Raw genomic sequence first — 15,655 nt, 5'->3', positions numbered from 1 at the left:
CGTCTTCCTTTGTTCTTAGGGTTTTTTCCGGAGAAGCATTCAGCAAAACATTCAGTACAAGAAGTGCCTGAAGAATGAAAACTGCTCTATAATGAGAATGAATAGGAACAGATGTCAGCAGTGTCGTTTCAAAAAGTGTCTGTCTGTTGGAATGTCGAGAGATGGTACGTCCCCAGTTTAAAGAGTGCTCTCCTTAAAGCGCGTGGAGCTTGGCCCTTATTTCTCAGCATAAACCGGAGCTACAAGCCGATTACCAATGGCCCCCTTGTGTTCAGGGTGAAACAGATTTTAGAAAACACATTTTGATTCCTTGTAGGATGCCAAATTCATTCAAGTCAAAATTCTAGCATCATCACCCCAGAAACAGCTTTAGCTCTCTTCTTTTTTTGTTGCTTGCCTGTGAAAAGACCCATTTTTTCCCTATGCAATTTGAGTACTTTTTCTTTTTCCTAAAAAAAAAAAAAAAAAATTTACTTTTTCTTGATACAGGAGTCCTTGGCTTTTTTCCCTGATCTCTTAGCAGTCCTGAGGAACCCAATCCTTCCTACGTGAATCAGCTCTATCACTTCTCAGTCCTGATATGACACAGTGCTTTTAGGGCACTGATTCTGAATACTTTGAAAGGAGATGCAAAATTGAAAGAGACGTCAGGGTCTGGAGTGGAGGTGGTTGCTCATTTCTGGCATGATCCACTCCCGTGGAAAATAAAGGTTGTGGTGATTTGCAGGACCTTTAGTAGTATTTATGGATGACGTCCCTGGAAGATGTGAGTCTTCTGTCCGTTGTTCTTGGGAAATCATTTTTGGATAGTCTCATTGTGTTCTAAGTAACATAATAGAGGAGTATGAGGTTTTCAGAGGGATTGGCTTCGTAGAGTTAATTAAAGGGCTTCCCTGGTGGCGCAGTGGTTGAGAGTCCGCCTGCCGATGCAGGCGACACGGGTTCGTGCCCCGGTCCGTGAAGATCCCACATGCCGTGGAGCGGCTGGGCCCGTGGGCCATGGCTGCTGAGCCTGCACGTCCCAAACCTGTGCTCCGCTGCGGGAGAGGCCACAGAAGTGAGAGGCCTGCGTACCGCAAAAAAAAAAAAAAAAAAAAAAAAGAATTGCTAAGAATGAACCTTGTATTTATCTAGGGAAGGGTCATTTAAGCAGTCCTTTAGATTACTCTAGTATCTTATTGACGCAGAAATATAGTGTTGTAATAAGGAGGTTCTTGAATGACAGGTTTCAGCAATTGATGTTCTGTATTTTCAGTTGCTTGAAATTTTTTTTTTTTGCGGTACGCGGGCCTCTCACTGCTGTGGCCTCTCCCGCTGTGGAGCACAGGCTCCGGATGCGCAGGCCCAGCGGCCATGGCCCACGGGCCCAGCCGCTCTCCTCCCGGACCGGGGCACAAACCTGTGTCCCCTGCATCGGCAGGCGGACTCCCAACCACTGCGTCACCAGGGAAGCCCTGAATTTTTTTTTAATAGCACTAGAAATGCTAATCCAAAGTTGATGGATATTGTGATTTCCCCAAAAAGAGTAAAAATGGCCACCAGTTGTACAGGAGGGAGCATAGGTAGAGTGTGCACCGTGATACAATTGTTCGTCTGTGGTCGTGACAGTGTCAGAGGCTGCAGTTAGATTAGTGAGGCTTTCTTGCTGGGTGGATATTGAATTTTTATTATCTCTGTACAGACGTTAGGTGGAAAGAAGCTTTTTCCCCTCAGGGATATGAACGTTGGAAACAGGACTCATTCTAAGACTAGTCTCTAAGGTAGTGCAGGATGAATGATTTTATTTTTGTTTCATTGATTTTAATTGAAATCCAGCAAGTTTATTTTCCAATAACTACATTTCTATTGACTGTGATTTTTCTTTTCTTTTCTTTTTCTTTTTTTTTTTTTTTTTAAAGATTTTCTCTTTTAAGAAGTTGGAAAAGGAGATCCCTTCCTAGTTGGGTCTTGAGAATAAGGTTACAAAAATGAATGGAAAGGGCTTCCCTGGTGGCGCAGTGGTTGAGAGTCCGCCTGCCGATGCAGGGGACACGGGTTCGTGCCCCAGTCCGGGAAGATCCCACATGCCGCGGAGCGGCTGGGCCCGTGAGCCATGGCCGCTGAGCCTGCGCGTCCGGAGCCTGTGCTCCGCAACGGGAGAGCCCACAACAGTGAGAGGCCCGCGTACCGCAAAAAAAAAAAAAAAAAAAAAAAAAAAAAGAATGGATGGAGGTCATTCAGAGAGTGACTGTACCTACGGGTTTCATCAGCGTTGGGGGATGTGGGTAGCTGAATCACGTGTACCTTCTTGAGAACAGAGCCTTCAGCTTTCTTAGTAAGGTGCTGTATAGTAATGCTGGTCTGCTGCAAACTGATTTTCATTCGTTAATTTCAAATTTCTTTCTTAGGCTTTGTTTATAAAATACCCTAGAGATCTTCTGAGCTTTATTTTGAGAGAAAAACGAAAAATTGTCTTCCTGCTCCCACTTCCTGTGGTACCACAAAAACATAACCAGCAAGTTTAGGATAATTTGGGCCAGACGCAAATGGATGTTCTTTACTCATATGACCAGAAGCCATAGCTATCAGAGCCAGTTTTGCGTTATTTTGTATAAACGGGTCTTATTTAGAATGTAGATGTTAAATATCTTTTTCTTCAATAGCTGTTCGGTTTGGTCGTATCCCTAAGCGTGAAAAACAGAGGATGCTAATTGAGATGCAGAGTGCGATGAAGACCATGATGAACAGCCAGTTCAGTGGTCATCTACAGAATGACCAATTAGTAGAACATCATGAACAGACAGCTTTACCAGCCCAGGAACAGCTGCGACCCAAGCCCCAGCTGGAGCAAGAAAACATCAAAAGCTCTTCTCCCTCTTCGGATTTTGCAAAGGAAGAAGTGATTGGCATGGTAACCAGAGCGCACAAGGACACCTTTATGTATAATCAGGAGCAGCGAGAAAACTCGGCAGAGACCATGCAGCCGCAGAGAGAACGGATTCCTGAGAACATAGAGCAGTATAATTTGAATCACGACCGTTGTGGCAGTGGGCTCAGCAGCCACTTTCCTTGTAGTGAGAGCCGGCAGCACCTCAGTGGACAGTACAAAGGGAGGAGCGTAATGCATTACGCCAATGCGCATGCCATTTGTATTGCAAATGGACATTGTGTGAACTTCTCCAATGCTTATACTCAGAGAGTATGTGATAGAGTTTCCACAGATGGATGTTCTCAGAATGAGAACAAGAATAGTTACCTGTGCAACACTGGAGGGAGAATGCATCTGGTATAGTGAAACACTTTTTTTGCTCACTTTGTATCAAGGAAAGCTTTGAAGGCTTTCTTTTATTCAGAGGACGGGGCGGGGGTGTCAGAAAACCTAAGAGATTTACAGAATCAATTTTGTGCAGTACTTTAGGTCAAATATTTTTAATAAACATCATTAGTTGAATAGCTGATTTCATACAGAGCTAGGTACAGGCATGTTATTTGATTGGTACTATGATTGGGATTAGGATTTTATGTAAAATATGGATCATGAAGAATTGGTCCTTTAATTCTTAGAAATCCTTTTCAAACTTGAAGCCTTCAGGTTAATCATTGCCTTACTAGCTTTGGGATTTTCTCAGAGGGCTGATCTTTTAGCTTGCCATGGTCAGTAATTCCTTGATTTAGAAGGAAAGTGTTTTCTTTAACCATTATAATGCAAAAAGGTCTTTGGATATAGAACATGTTTCGTTGTTTGAAAATTTAGGCATAGTTTAATATAATTTGCTGGTTTCTAAGGATTTTCTCAGATTTCATCCTATGGAATGAGTTAATGTTACTCATATCATTTAAGTGTTTTCATCAAATTCAATAGCCTACGTGAAAGTACATTGTTTATATTCAGCCGAAATTTCATCCAAAACAGCAGTACCGCGGCACTTCCAGTTTACACAATGAGATCCTTTGATAGTGCTTGGTATTTTCTACAGCCAGGTAATTAAAATCTTCTTTTTTCATTTTCAAGATAGTTGACTCTACCCCAGTCCTAATGTTAGATTTTTTGGGGTCACTTACAGGTATTTGATTCCATGGATCTGGAAGGTAGCCTCATATTTTTTTAGGCTTAGTGGCTCTGTTAAGGAGGGAAAAAACGTGTAAGCATTTAGGTTCTGATCTGTGATATTCTCCATGGTTATAGAATCGTCCCATTCCTCGATCTCCTATGGATTTAATGAAAATTTAAAGGCTGGGGCTTCCCTGGTGGCGCAGTGGTTGGGAGTCCGCCTGCCGATGCAGGGGACACGGGTTCGTGCTTCCGGGAGGATCCCACGTGCCGCGGAGTGGCTGGGACCGTGAGCCGTGGCCGCTGGGCCTGCGCGTCCGGGGCCTGTGCTCCGCAACGGGAGAGGCCACAACAGTGAGAGGCCCGCGTACCGAAAAAAAAAAAAAAAAAAAAAAAAAATTTAAAGGCTGATTTTACTAATAGAGTATATAGTGTATGTTTCATAATCTTTGTAGTGTCCTAATACCTTCTTTGGCTTCCTATTTTTTTTCCTCCCCAATCCTCATTTAGAAGGTACATCTTGTATGTCCAGTCATTGTGTCCTAATTGAACAGGTGGAGGCCAGTGGTCACACCATTGTATATGAAATAAGTGGTCAGTGACCTTTTTTAAAAAAGTGAGGCATCTCACTGTCTTTTCCTGTTTGAAATTACAACAGTGTAATTGTGCCTATTTAGAAAAAAGTGAGTTTTGAAATACTAAGTGTGGGGTTGGACTCTAGGCCTGTGACTTCTAGCTGTATTTGGATAAATCACTAAACCTCTTAAAGTCCCATTTCCTTATCTAAGCAATGGTAATTATAATGCCTGCCATGACTAAGTAGTAGGGTTGAGAATCAAGTGAATGAATATGTATGAATTTGTTTGAAAACCATAAAACCCAGTGCAAGGTGGCAGCAATATTACAAAATAAACTCTCAAACCTGTGCAACAGGTTTTTGAACTAACTTGTGATAGGTGTACTTTTTGCTTAGGCTACCTCTTTTATGATAAGTTAACTGCTGTTTAAGTTAGGTTGCTGTGAGGCTCTGTCACAAGGCAAGTAGCAAATGGAGAAAGTGCTAATATTAATAGATTTTACTGGTGTCGGAGGGTATATTCATGGGGTTTCCATTGATTGATATGCTACCTTTGAAATTTCTTTACCACCTCTCACAATTCAGTAGTTCTTCTGTTTTGTGCGTATTAGGTTTGTCCAATGAATAAGTCTCCGTATGTGGATCCTCATAAATCGGGGCATGAAATCTGGGAAGAATTTTCGATGAGCTTCACCCCAGCAGTGAAGGAAGTGGTGGAGTTTGCAAAGCGTATTCCTGGGTTCAGAGATCTCTCTCAACATGACCAGGTCAACCTTTTAAAGGCTGGGACTTTCGAGGTAAGTTTTATTTATCATGAATATTGATACAGGGCAAGGTAGTATTTTATTTTATTTTATTTTTATTTTTTTAAAACAAATTTATTTTTTTATTTTGGCTGTGTTGGGTCTTCGTTGCTGCACACGGGCTTTCTCTAGTTGCGGTGCACAGGCTTCTCATTGCGGTGGCTTCTCCTGTGGAGCACAGGCTCTAGGTGCGCGGGCTTCAGTAGTTGTGGCATGCGGGCTCAGTAGTTGTGGCTCGCGGGCTCTCGAGCACAGGCTCAGTAGTTGTGGCACACAGGCTTAGTTGCCCCGCGGCATGCGGGGTCTTCCCGGACCAGGGCTCGAACCCTTGTCCCCTGCACTGGCAGGCAGGTTCATAACCACTGTGCCACCAGGGAAGTCAAAAGTAGTATTTTACTTTGATTCTTTTCTCAACAACTATTTATAGTCCAGAGGCTGAAAATATCAACAAAAGAATGACCGTCTGAGGATCTTGGGAAAAGACAAGGTAAAGGCCGAGTTACTTAGGACTTTAAATACAAACGGACTGTATTTGCAGCACACGAACTCCCAAGTTCCAGAATCGCTTTCAGGTGTGGACTTGGTGGGTTCCCCGAGTTAGACACCTCCTGAAAGCCTAACCCAGCGTTTACTATGTTCAGTACTGGACACGAAGGGTAAATAGATCGTGGTGTTTGTCTCCTAGGAGATGGTAGGGTATTTGGGAGTGGTTTCAGACATCTCTTATGTATGTACCACTGTGGATCTTCAGGGCCTCGCCTCACTCCAGGATCCTTGGCTACTTTTGCTTCTCCATCTTCTGCCTGGGCCTGGGGCAGCCCCTGTTGCCAATTTGAGTAGGATGCAGACAGAGCCTCTCGCTGTGCTTGCTTAGGGACCTCTCACCTGTCTGCCCCGGGGCTTCCCTGCTGCTGCTGAGGTGGGAGAAGTCTCAGCACTTGCTCAGCACTCACGTAGGCATTATCCTGAAATGCAGGGGGTGGGTGGGACGTTGATGCCCGTGGGCCCAGTCTTTGATCAGCAGGGGAAGGGAGCTGGGGGAAGATCTTCACTTCCCCGGATGGTCCCACAGGATCTGGCTCTCAGTTGTTGATGTCAGGTGGTGTCCAGCTTAGCAGTCAGTATGTCCTCTGATACTGACTCTCTTTCCTTTCCATCTCACTTCCTTTTTCTTAACTGTTGTTTTCACATGTGCCAGTGCACATCCCACATAAACCCTTGCCTTCGGGTCTATTCTCTGGGGCACCTGAGCTAGAACAGAGAAGATGTTTTTGTAAATAAAATAGCTGTGATAGAATTCCAAAGAAACACCTATAGGTTAAGGTTTTCAGTTCAAAGGAAAACATTAGACTTAAGGTTTAAAGTCAGAAGGGATGTCAGAGATCAAGTTCAATTCACCCAGTTTTGAGGTTAGATAACTACAGCCCAGAGAGGTGAAGAGACTTTTCTTTCCTGGGTTACCAGTAAATTCATAACACGGTCAGGACTAGAACACAAATCTCACGCTCCAGGACTTGTGTTCTTTTCTCCTTGTGATTTGTCTGAGGATTGCTGTGTTGCAGAGCTAGCACCATCTTCTTAGAAGGCTCACTCTCTTTTGGGTTGTCTTCGGTAAAACAAGTCTTTGCTTGGGAGCGTTGCAAAGGGCAGGTGTTTGTTCAGTGTTCCTCTGGTTATGAGAGAAATATGTGGCCTAGATGTTACCGTTTACTGTAGTGGAGGGAGTGCTGCAGGTTAGCTGTTGTTGACTGGTTTGGTCTGGATTTCCATTATAACTTGATGTCTGGAGCACCTACTATCATAGTTTTCTTTGTGTATTGTCTCTTGGGGTTATGCTTTCTTAAAATAGACTAATTGGAGTTCGTCTGCTGCATTTGCCTTGGTTGCATTTGGTGTTTGGGTGTTTCCAAGTGTTGTTGCATTGAAATACTGCTCTTTTTACTTAGGGCTTAGAGACCATATGATACACTTGGTAGCTTAAAGAGTTTGCTAAATGCCTTTGGCCAAGGCCCAGTTTCAAATTTCTTGGCATTATTGCCTGCTTTAATTTCAGTTTTGGGGCTTTTTTTTGCCTGCTTTAATTTTGAATTTACATTTCAGAATCTTTATTAATAGTTTCAGAGTATCACAGGACTTGAGTATTTTGCCACCGGTGGCTGGAATTTTTCTGATGCTCTTCCTAGAGTATTTATCGCTTTGGTGGAGATTTTGTCTTACGCAAATGGTTCTGGGTAAAAATAAACTTAGTTTTTCTTCTACAACTCTTTTTTTATGTGTAGGATGTCTCTTAACTGACTTGAATACTGAGTTATTTTTTAGTATTACTGTTGAACTTCTCCAGATACATTTAAGTCTTTTTCTTTTTCCAGGTTTTAATGGTACGGTTTGCATCATTATTTGACGCAAAGGAACGTACTGTCACCTTTTTAAGTGGAAAGAAGTATAGTGTGGATGATTTACACTCAATGGGAGCAGGGGATCTGCTAAACTCTATGTTTGAATTTAGTGAGAAGCTAAATGCCCTCCAACTTAGTGATGAAGAGATGAGTCTGTTTACAGCAGTTGTCCTGGTTTCTGCAGGTAAGGAAGCTGGTTGACAATTGTGCAACACCTGGAATATAGTGACCAATGGGGAGAAGGTGGCAGTTGGCTAGGTTCCAGCAAGCTGTGTAGAGGGGAGAAGGCCTTAGGAAAGATGCTATACTATGAATCTGTTATTTTTGCATAATTAATTTTTTTTTTTTTATCATGGCAGTAAAAGTCAAAAGTGCTGTATAGGGATAAAAGGATGTTTAGATCTGGGCCTCATATATACCACTCCTAGTCTTTAGCTTTTGTTCATAATTTTTTATGAGTCTAAAGCGTTATTTCATGGATTTATTTTTTGGAACGTGTATTTCTAGGTAGGTGGTTATAATATGAATCTAAGTTTTAGTTAAAATATTATGTGGGTTACTTGAAAATGTTACAAGTATCAAGATGTATTACTGTGTTTGTTACAAAAATCAGACAATTATGAGTTATAGGCTTTCACCCAACTTTGTTTTGTGTTTTCTGTGTGACTTGGTAAGTAATTTTCTCTCTTTGGGTCTCGGTTTCCTTATCCTGTGAAAGGAAGGGATTGTACCATGGGAGCCTCCAAGATTGTTGAGTCCTATCATTTAATGTTTATTTATATGAGTCATTGATGGTGTTTCCAAATTTCCCTGCCACCTTGCATTATATTGCAGTTATTTCTGACCAAAGTATTTCAACTCAGACAATAGTTAGTAAGGCAGAAATGATTCCCGATAGCAAATTGGAAATTGAGACAGTGACTTTCTTGGGGACATGTAAAAAACTGCCAGCCAGGGCTTCCCTGGTGGCGCAGTGGTTGAGAGTCCGCCTGCCGATGCAGGGGACACGGGTTCGTGCCCCGGTCCGGGAAGATCCCACGTGCCGCGGAGCGGCTGGGCCCGTGAGCCATGGCCGCTGAGCCTGCGCGTCCGGAGCCTGTGCTCCGCAACAGGAGAGGCCACAACAGTGAGAGGCCCGCGTACAGCAAAAAAAAAAAAAAAAAAACAACTGCCAGCCATTTTTAGGTATCGCTAACTTTATTTTAAACCATTTGTTGAGAATGAGACAGTATTTTTTTTTTTTTTTTTTTGGCATTACGCGGGCCTCTCACTGCTGTGGCCTCTCCTGTTGCGGAGCACAGGCTCCGGAAGCGCAGGCTCAGGGGCCATGGCTCACGGGCCCAGCCGCTCCGCGGCACGTGGGATCCTCCCGGACCGGGGCACGAACCCGTGTCCCCTGCATCGGCAGGCGGACTCTCAACCACTGCGCCACCAGGGAAGCCCTAGACAGTATATTGATATGACTTACTTTAAGTTCCCCATTTGCTTCCTACTGCGTAAAAGACCTTGTGCTGAACACTGAGGGTTGTAAAGTATAAGCTGTGGCCCCTGGTTATGTGGCTGGACTGTAAGTCAGTAACTCTTACATCAGCCATCCTTAAGGAGAGGAAGCTCTTTGTATATCTTAAAGGGCCTGTTGCACGTCAGTGGTATAAAAAACTTACGCCATTTGCAAGCATTATTTGGCTACCTTTTCTGATCAGCTCTACCTGGGTAGCTAAAAATGCACTTATGGGAATAGTTTGGATGGACTGTGTCAGTGAGGGATGCCTGTTTTCTTAGTAACCTTGTAATGCTTCTTGCACTTACCTACCATTTCGCAGTCTCTTCATGAGTAATTAGTAATGGTTTGAGTTGTCATCAGATTACTAAATCTTTAATTGTGAAATAAAGGTAATCCATGCTTGGTAACTTCTTTATCTGATGAATATGCCTTAAGTGCTAGGTGCTCGGGGGAGACAGAACAAGCATTAAGACACAAGCTTTGTGTTCCATTTGGAGAGACAGACCAACACAGAAAGCTTTGTGTTACTAAACTGCTTGGTTCTGACTGAGGTAGGTAGGAGTTTAGGAAGGAAGATGAAGTCATCTGAGAAGGCTTTGTGGGGAGGATGGGGTATTAGGTTTTCCCAGCCAGAGGTGAGGGATGGCATGGAGCGGGGCCAAAGCCTGGGGTGCACGTCAGGGAGGAGGGGCCGAAGGCTTGGGGTGAGGGGAGCACCAGGTTACGGAGTGACAGCTGTGCGAGCTGAACAGAAGAGCTTTAACTGAAATACGGGGCAGTGCAAAGTCAGTGTAACTTCGTAAGTAGGGGAATGATCTGGCATGAACAAAGCGATGCTTTAACCTTAGTTCTGCATTTCTGTCCTGGGTGGATTAGACAGGTGAGTCATCAGAGCTGGAGAGTCAGGTCGAGAGGCTGTTGAAATAACTCCAGGTATGAGGCAGTGGAGTGAACTCTTCTGAAATAGGTTGTGGCAGAGGAGGGGGGAAGGAGGGACTATGTCCCCGAGGTAGTTAGGGGAAGAAAAGAAGGCCAAGGGGTAACGGGGAGCTCTCTGCCGGAACCGTGCTACTTCAGTTGTGTTTTCCACCAGGAACGTGATTTTTATGTTTCAAATTTTAATTTTGAAAAAGCCTTCTTTTGTTATCTGATCATAAGAATACTATGGGTTCTTTGAGAAATTAGAAAACATTAAGATGAAAATAAAGATGTTAATATCACTACCAAGAAAGACCACTGTTAGCATTAGGGGTCTGCCTCTCTCCATTCACCCAGCCATCCATGTGTCCATTTGCCTGCTTATTGATAGATGGTACCAAAGGGGAGAGACTGACTGTAAAAGATGGTAAGGGATTCTTGTTTGTGTTGTGTTTATATATGAAGATACACAGGCAACACAGCATGCATGCATTTTAAAATATGTTGTTTCACTTAAATACATGTTAGTGTTCATGTCGAATTTAAAGCTTTGTCACTTAAAAAGAACTATTGTCCTTTTTTTAAAGAACAATATTGTTCTTTTTTTAAAGCAGGAAAATAAAATTCCATAACTATAGAAGAGTATAAAATGGAAAGCCTCCCTTCTTCTATTCCTAGCCTGTTCTTCAGAGAACTAGATTTCTAACCATCTTTCTTTTCATTGTTCTGATGGTTGCTGACCCAACTGTAAATAGTATGCTTGTACCTCTTTTTATTTAGTAGGTGTAACTGATAAATAAAAGTTCCCCCTCGGGGCTTTCCCTGGTGGCGCAGTGGTTAAGAATCCACCTGCCAGGGCTTCCCTGGTGGCGCAGTGGTTGAGAGTCCGCCTGCCAATGCAGGGGACATGAGTTCGTGCCCCGGTCCGGGAAGATCCCACATGCCGCGGAGCGGCTGGGCCCATGAGCCATGGCCGCTGAGCCTGCGCGTCCGGAGCCTGTGCTCCACAACGGGAGAAGCCACAACGGTGAGAGGCCCGCGTACCGCAAAAAAAAAAAAAAAAAAAAAAAGAATCCACCTGCCAGTGCAGGGGACACAGGTTTGAGCCCTGGGCCGGGAAGATCTCACATGCCGCGGAGCAGCTAAGCCCGTGCACCACAACTACTGAACCTGCGCTCTAGATCCTGCGAGCTACAACTACTGAGCCCACATGCCACAGCTACGGAGCCTGCGCTCTAGAGCCCCTGTGCTGCAACTATTGAAGCCTGTGTGCTTAGAGCCCATGCTCCACAACAAGAGAAGCCACCGCAATGGGATGCCCATGCACCGCAACGCAGAGTAGCCCCCGCTTGCCGCAACTAGAGAAAGCCCGCACGCAGCAACAAAGACCCAATGCAGCCAAAAATAAATTTAAAAAAAAAAGTTCCCTCTCACTTTTCCCCCTCAATTTTTATGTTTTATTTTTTCTGCTACTTTACTGGTTTTATTTATAAATTTAACATGCTCGCAGTCTTTGCTCACTCAGCTCTTTCATAACCTGTCAGATAGTTTAGATAGAATATTCTCACCATCCAGGGACACAGGGCCCTCCTTTCTCCACATCCTGGCTTCTTCTGCGCTAACATTTCTTCTACATTGTCAAGAATGAAAATATTTACGTTCTGTTCTATAAATGTGACTATTTTCCATGCTTTGTTTATCAGTTGATTCTAAAAATTGAACAGTGAAACATCAGCATCTGTAGTAATATGATCACGTGAATAGTGCTCGTAGTGTTCTCATGGTGGGACTGAAAGGGTAACAAGGCAACACAGACTCTCCCCTAAACCTGCCCTTTCTGAAGGGCATGTTCCATAAATAACATGGGTTATTTATTTATATTCTCTGTTAACTGTTTAGAATTAAGCAACATTATAGTTTGCTTTATATTCAAAATAGCTTTTGTTTTTCTTGGAATCTACACTTGCCTTCTGGTTCTTGTTCTGTTCTGGTGGTGGTTGTCCGAAGAAATGCTAGCTAATGATCTCATTATATAATTTTGTCTTCACAACAGACCTTGGATGTGAGCTAGGACATGTTATCCTCAGTTACGACAGGCAAGGAATTTGAGGAACAGGGGGCTTGAATAATTTGCCCAAGGTCACATTTTTCATAATGGGCTGATCAGGCATTTGAACTCCTGTTAGTCTAGCTTCAGAAGGCTTCCCACTCTACCGCTTGTTAACAGAATAGCTCTAGCTCCTAAGGGAGAGAGCAGTCTCAAGCACGGTATTTATTTGCGTGTGAGATTGGAAGACTCTTGATACCATGGAGAGAAGAGGAATTACACCTGGAAGGTAAATTCTTTTTCAGGTTGTGTGTAATGGCCGCAGTCACTTCCAGTTGAAGATTAGAGACTGGGCTGTGGGTGTGAGACCAGGGCTCACCTGGATGTGGGTTTCAGTTGTCCTTATGGAGGCTCCGTTGAAGGAACTTAACTTCCATCGTGTAGGAAGTGAATATGCATCAGGAGCACAGTTGGTGAGGAGGACAAGCTTGGGAGATAATTAAGGAAGTAGAAAGCCGTATCATGAACTGAATTCTGCAGGTAGTAGTACAGCACTTAGGGCATCCTTTGGAAGGGGAATTTCCATTTCAGTCTGTGCGTCCTAGTGTTGCAGTTTCTAGAGGATCGTGTTGTATGATCCAGCTAGATTTGTAGTTAGGTCCTCTGGCCTTCAAATCGTGAAGGCATGGTTTTAGAAAAACTTAATATGATTAACATTTTTAGGTACAGTATAGGCATCTGTTTCCCCGAAGGGGGTTGACTACATAAGCATAGATCACCGAAACACAAGATATTCCACTGGAGGACCAACCACGTATAATACTAACTCGAATGTCCTTTCCCACTTCCTGTCTGTTGCTTTCTTTGCCATCTAGATTATTTTGTTTGTGGGGATCATTCTTTCCCAGTTGTTATTGTAAATTACTGATGATACAATGTAAACCTATTACTTTCTTCTGTCCAAATATGAGCTCTCTAAAGGAAGGAATTTTGGTTTGTTTGTTATGTTCACTGCTAATTCCCTAGCACCCATCACAGAATAAGTGTTTGGCGAATGAATTAGTAAATTGCAAGGCTGTTAAAGAAAACAATTACTTGAACATTAAGGGCAAGGAGAGTCTTGGAAGCATGATTGAAAGCTTTAAGTAGTTTTGCAGAGATGACCCTTACGATTGTATGGCCAGAGTCAAGTGTCAAAAGAGATCTTTTGTCCATCTCACAATTTTGTGTGATAAATCATGACTCCTTCCGCCCCCAGCCAGTAGTCGGCATTCAATTTGTTTCTTTTCCTGTAAGAATTAGCACACAGTTGTAGTCATAATCCAAATTTTATTAAATGTAATATAAAACTATTTTCATCATTTTTTCCTGCATTTAAGTTAGTCAGACTTTCTCCCCCTTTACTATTAAATTTTAGTCCTTGTTCTGAGTGTTTGCATTGTGAGTAACGTTTTTCAGCTATCAGTTATAATGTAAGACCTCCTTGATTTCCTTGTAAAAAAAATGAAAAAGGGGTGTAAATGGCCAGAGAATTTTGCTTCCTTGGAGAAGTCCTTTTCTTGTTAATTACAAGCCCCTATACTTGGAGCCATTGAATATTTCTTGTGCACTATGGTCTCCTATTGTAAAGGGAAGAAATGGCCCATGCTGATGAAAAAAGTCCATGGCAAACAACATAAGTTCGGCTCATTTAAGGATACTTTCCTTTATTGCTGGTTTATGCTAAATCACTAATTTGTTAATATTTTTGTATGATGAGTTTAATAAACACAGTCTGCTAAGTGAAAGTGAATGCAAGTTAATATAACTAGGTAATAAAGTTGCATACTATGTTAGTTATCTACTACTGCATAACAAATTACCCGAAAACTCAGTGGCTTAAAAATGCATACATTTATTATCTCTGAGGGTTAGGATATGGGTGCCTCTGGCTCAGGGTTTCTTAGGAGGTTGCAGTCGAGCTGTGGGCAGACTGTGGTCTCACATGAAGGCTCCAGTCACTAGGGCAGGATCTGCTTCCAGGCTTATTCACGTGGTGGTTGGCAGGAGTCATTCCCTGCAGTCGTTAGACTGAGCACCTCAGTTCCTGGCTGGCTGGCGGCTGGGGACCACCCTCAATTCCCTCGCTCTCAGGTCACTTCATAGGGCATCTCACATGGCGTCCGGCTTTCCTCAGGGCAAGCAAGTGAGAGCTTGCCTAAGGTGGAAGCCACCGCTTTTTCTACAATGTTTTATTCATTAGTAGTGAGTGAGTCTGGCCCACCCAAGGGGAGAGGGATCCACTCGTGGGTCCCAGGTGCCTGCCACCTACGGTGACGTGCCGGTGTGGTATGTACCACATGAGATGAAAATACACTGCTAAACCACATGACCCATTTCATTTTGCCAATCAGAAGCAGTTGAAATTAGATAGCATCTAATTTTAAAAATCAGAACCTCTAGATTTTTGTGAGCAGATACCTAATCACTATAAAGAATTCTGATTTATCAAATGAACTATGTGATATATATTTTTATAATAAATAGCTACAAAAATTTGCCATTGGGATTTAAAAAATTCTGTCAGTTATCTTTTGCCTCTGTTCCAATGTGTAAAACCTTGTTTTGAATTCATTAATGAGACCGACAGCACGGATTATATTTGTATTTAATGTTAATAACATGTCCTCCTCCATCTCGCTCTCTTCCTCACTCTCCCTCAGATCGATCCGGGATAGAAAATGTCAACTCTGTGGAGGCTTTGCAGGAAACGCTCATCCGCGCCCTAAGGACCTTAATAATGAAAAACCATCCAAACGAGGCCTCTATTTTTACAAAACTTCTTCTAAAGTTGCCAGATCTTCGATCTTTAAACAACATGCACTCTGAGGAGCTCTTGGCCTTTAAAGTTCACCCCTAAGGCCTTGGTTTATTTAAACATGGACTGATTGATGCTGACTGTATATTTTGTGCGGAAATGCTTATTTACGTGTGTACCATACGTGGAGGTAGGGGAGACCTCTAAGACGACATGAGACTGCAGGCCGCCTCTGTGACCAGGCAGCAGCTGTTTGCTTGAGATTTCTTCAGCCATGCTTAGACATTGACCGCAATTCCCCGGTAGACCAGTCAGCGGTGTTGCACTTAAACTGGAGAAGTTACACTGAATTATAGTCACACTGAATGTTAGACTTTTTCATCTGCCAAAACCAAAAACCATTTTGATCTCCCTGTGTACAAATATAATGCACAATCACAAGTATATGAGGACTTAAAAATTAATCCTTTGTGGTGGAAGTTCTCTTGTAAAATGGAAACTTGATTTCACCCCAAGACTGTTTGATCTGGTGTTTGGAGACTTTGCAAGTTAGGAAACCTCCTTGTCTGTGCTCCATTCTGCC

At 43.0% G+C, this 15,655-nt stretch overlaps 1 protein-coding gene across 1 annotated transcript in view; it reads left to right on the top strand.

Annotated features, from left to right (window-relative positions):
• NR1D2 (nuclear receptor subfamily 1 group D member 2) overlaps positions 1 to 15,174 on the top strand; it is a gene marked incomplete at its 3' end in the record, with an annotated part of 22,373 nt that extends 7,199 nt beyond the window's left edge. The window contains 5 exon segments of the mRNA XM_079704390.1: positions 20 to 164; positions 2,643 to 3,265; positions 5,219 to 5,404; positions 7,780 to 7,990; positions 14,978 to 15,174. Coding sequence (XP_079560516.1) covers positions 20 to 164; positions 2,643 to 3,265; positions 5,219 to 5,404; positions 7,780 to 7,990; positions 14,978 to 15,174 — 1,362 coding nt within the window.
• Positions 15,175 to 15,655: the final 481 nt, after the last annotated feature.

This window comes from Hyperoodon ampullatus, assembly GCF_949752795.1.
Source record: "Hyperoodon ampullatus genome assembly, chromosome: 5".
Lineage (NCBI taxonomy): Eukaryota > Metazoa > Chordata > Mammalia > Artiodactyla > Ziphiidae > Hyperoodon > Hyperoodon ampullatus.
Note: the sequence above shows the minus strand (reverse complement) of the source record. Positions and strands in the feature narration are given on the sequence as shown.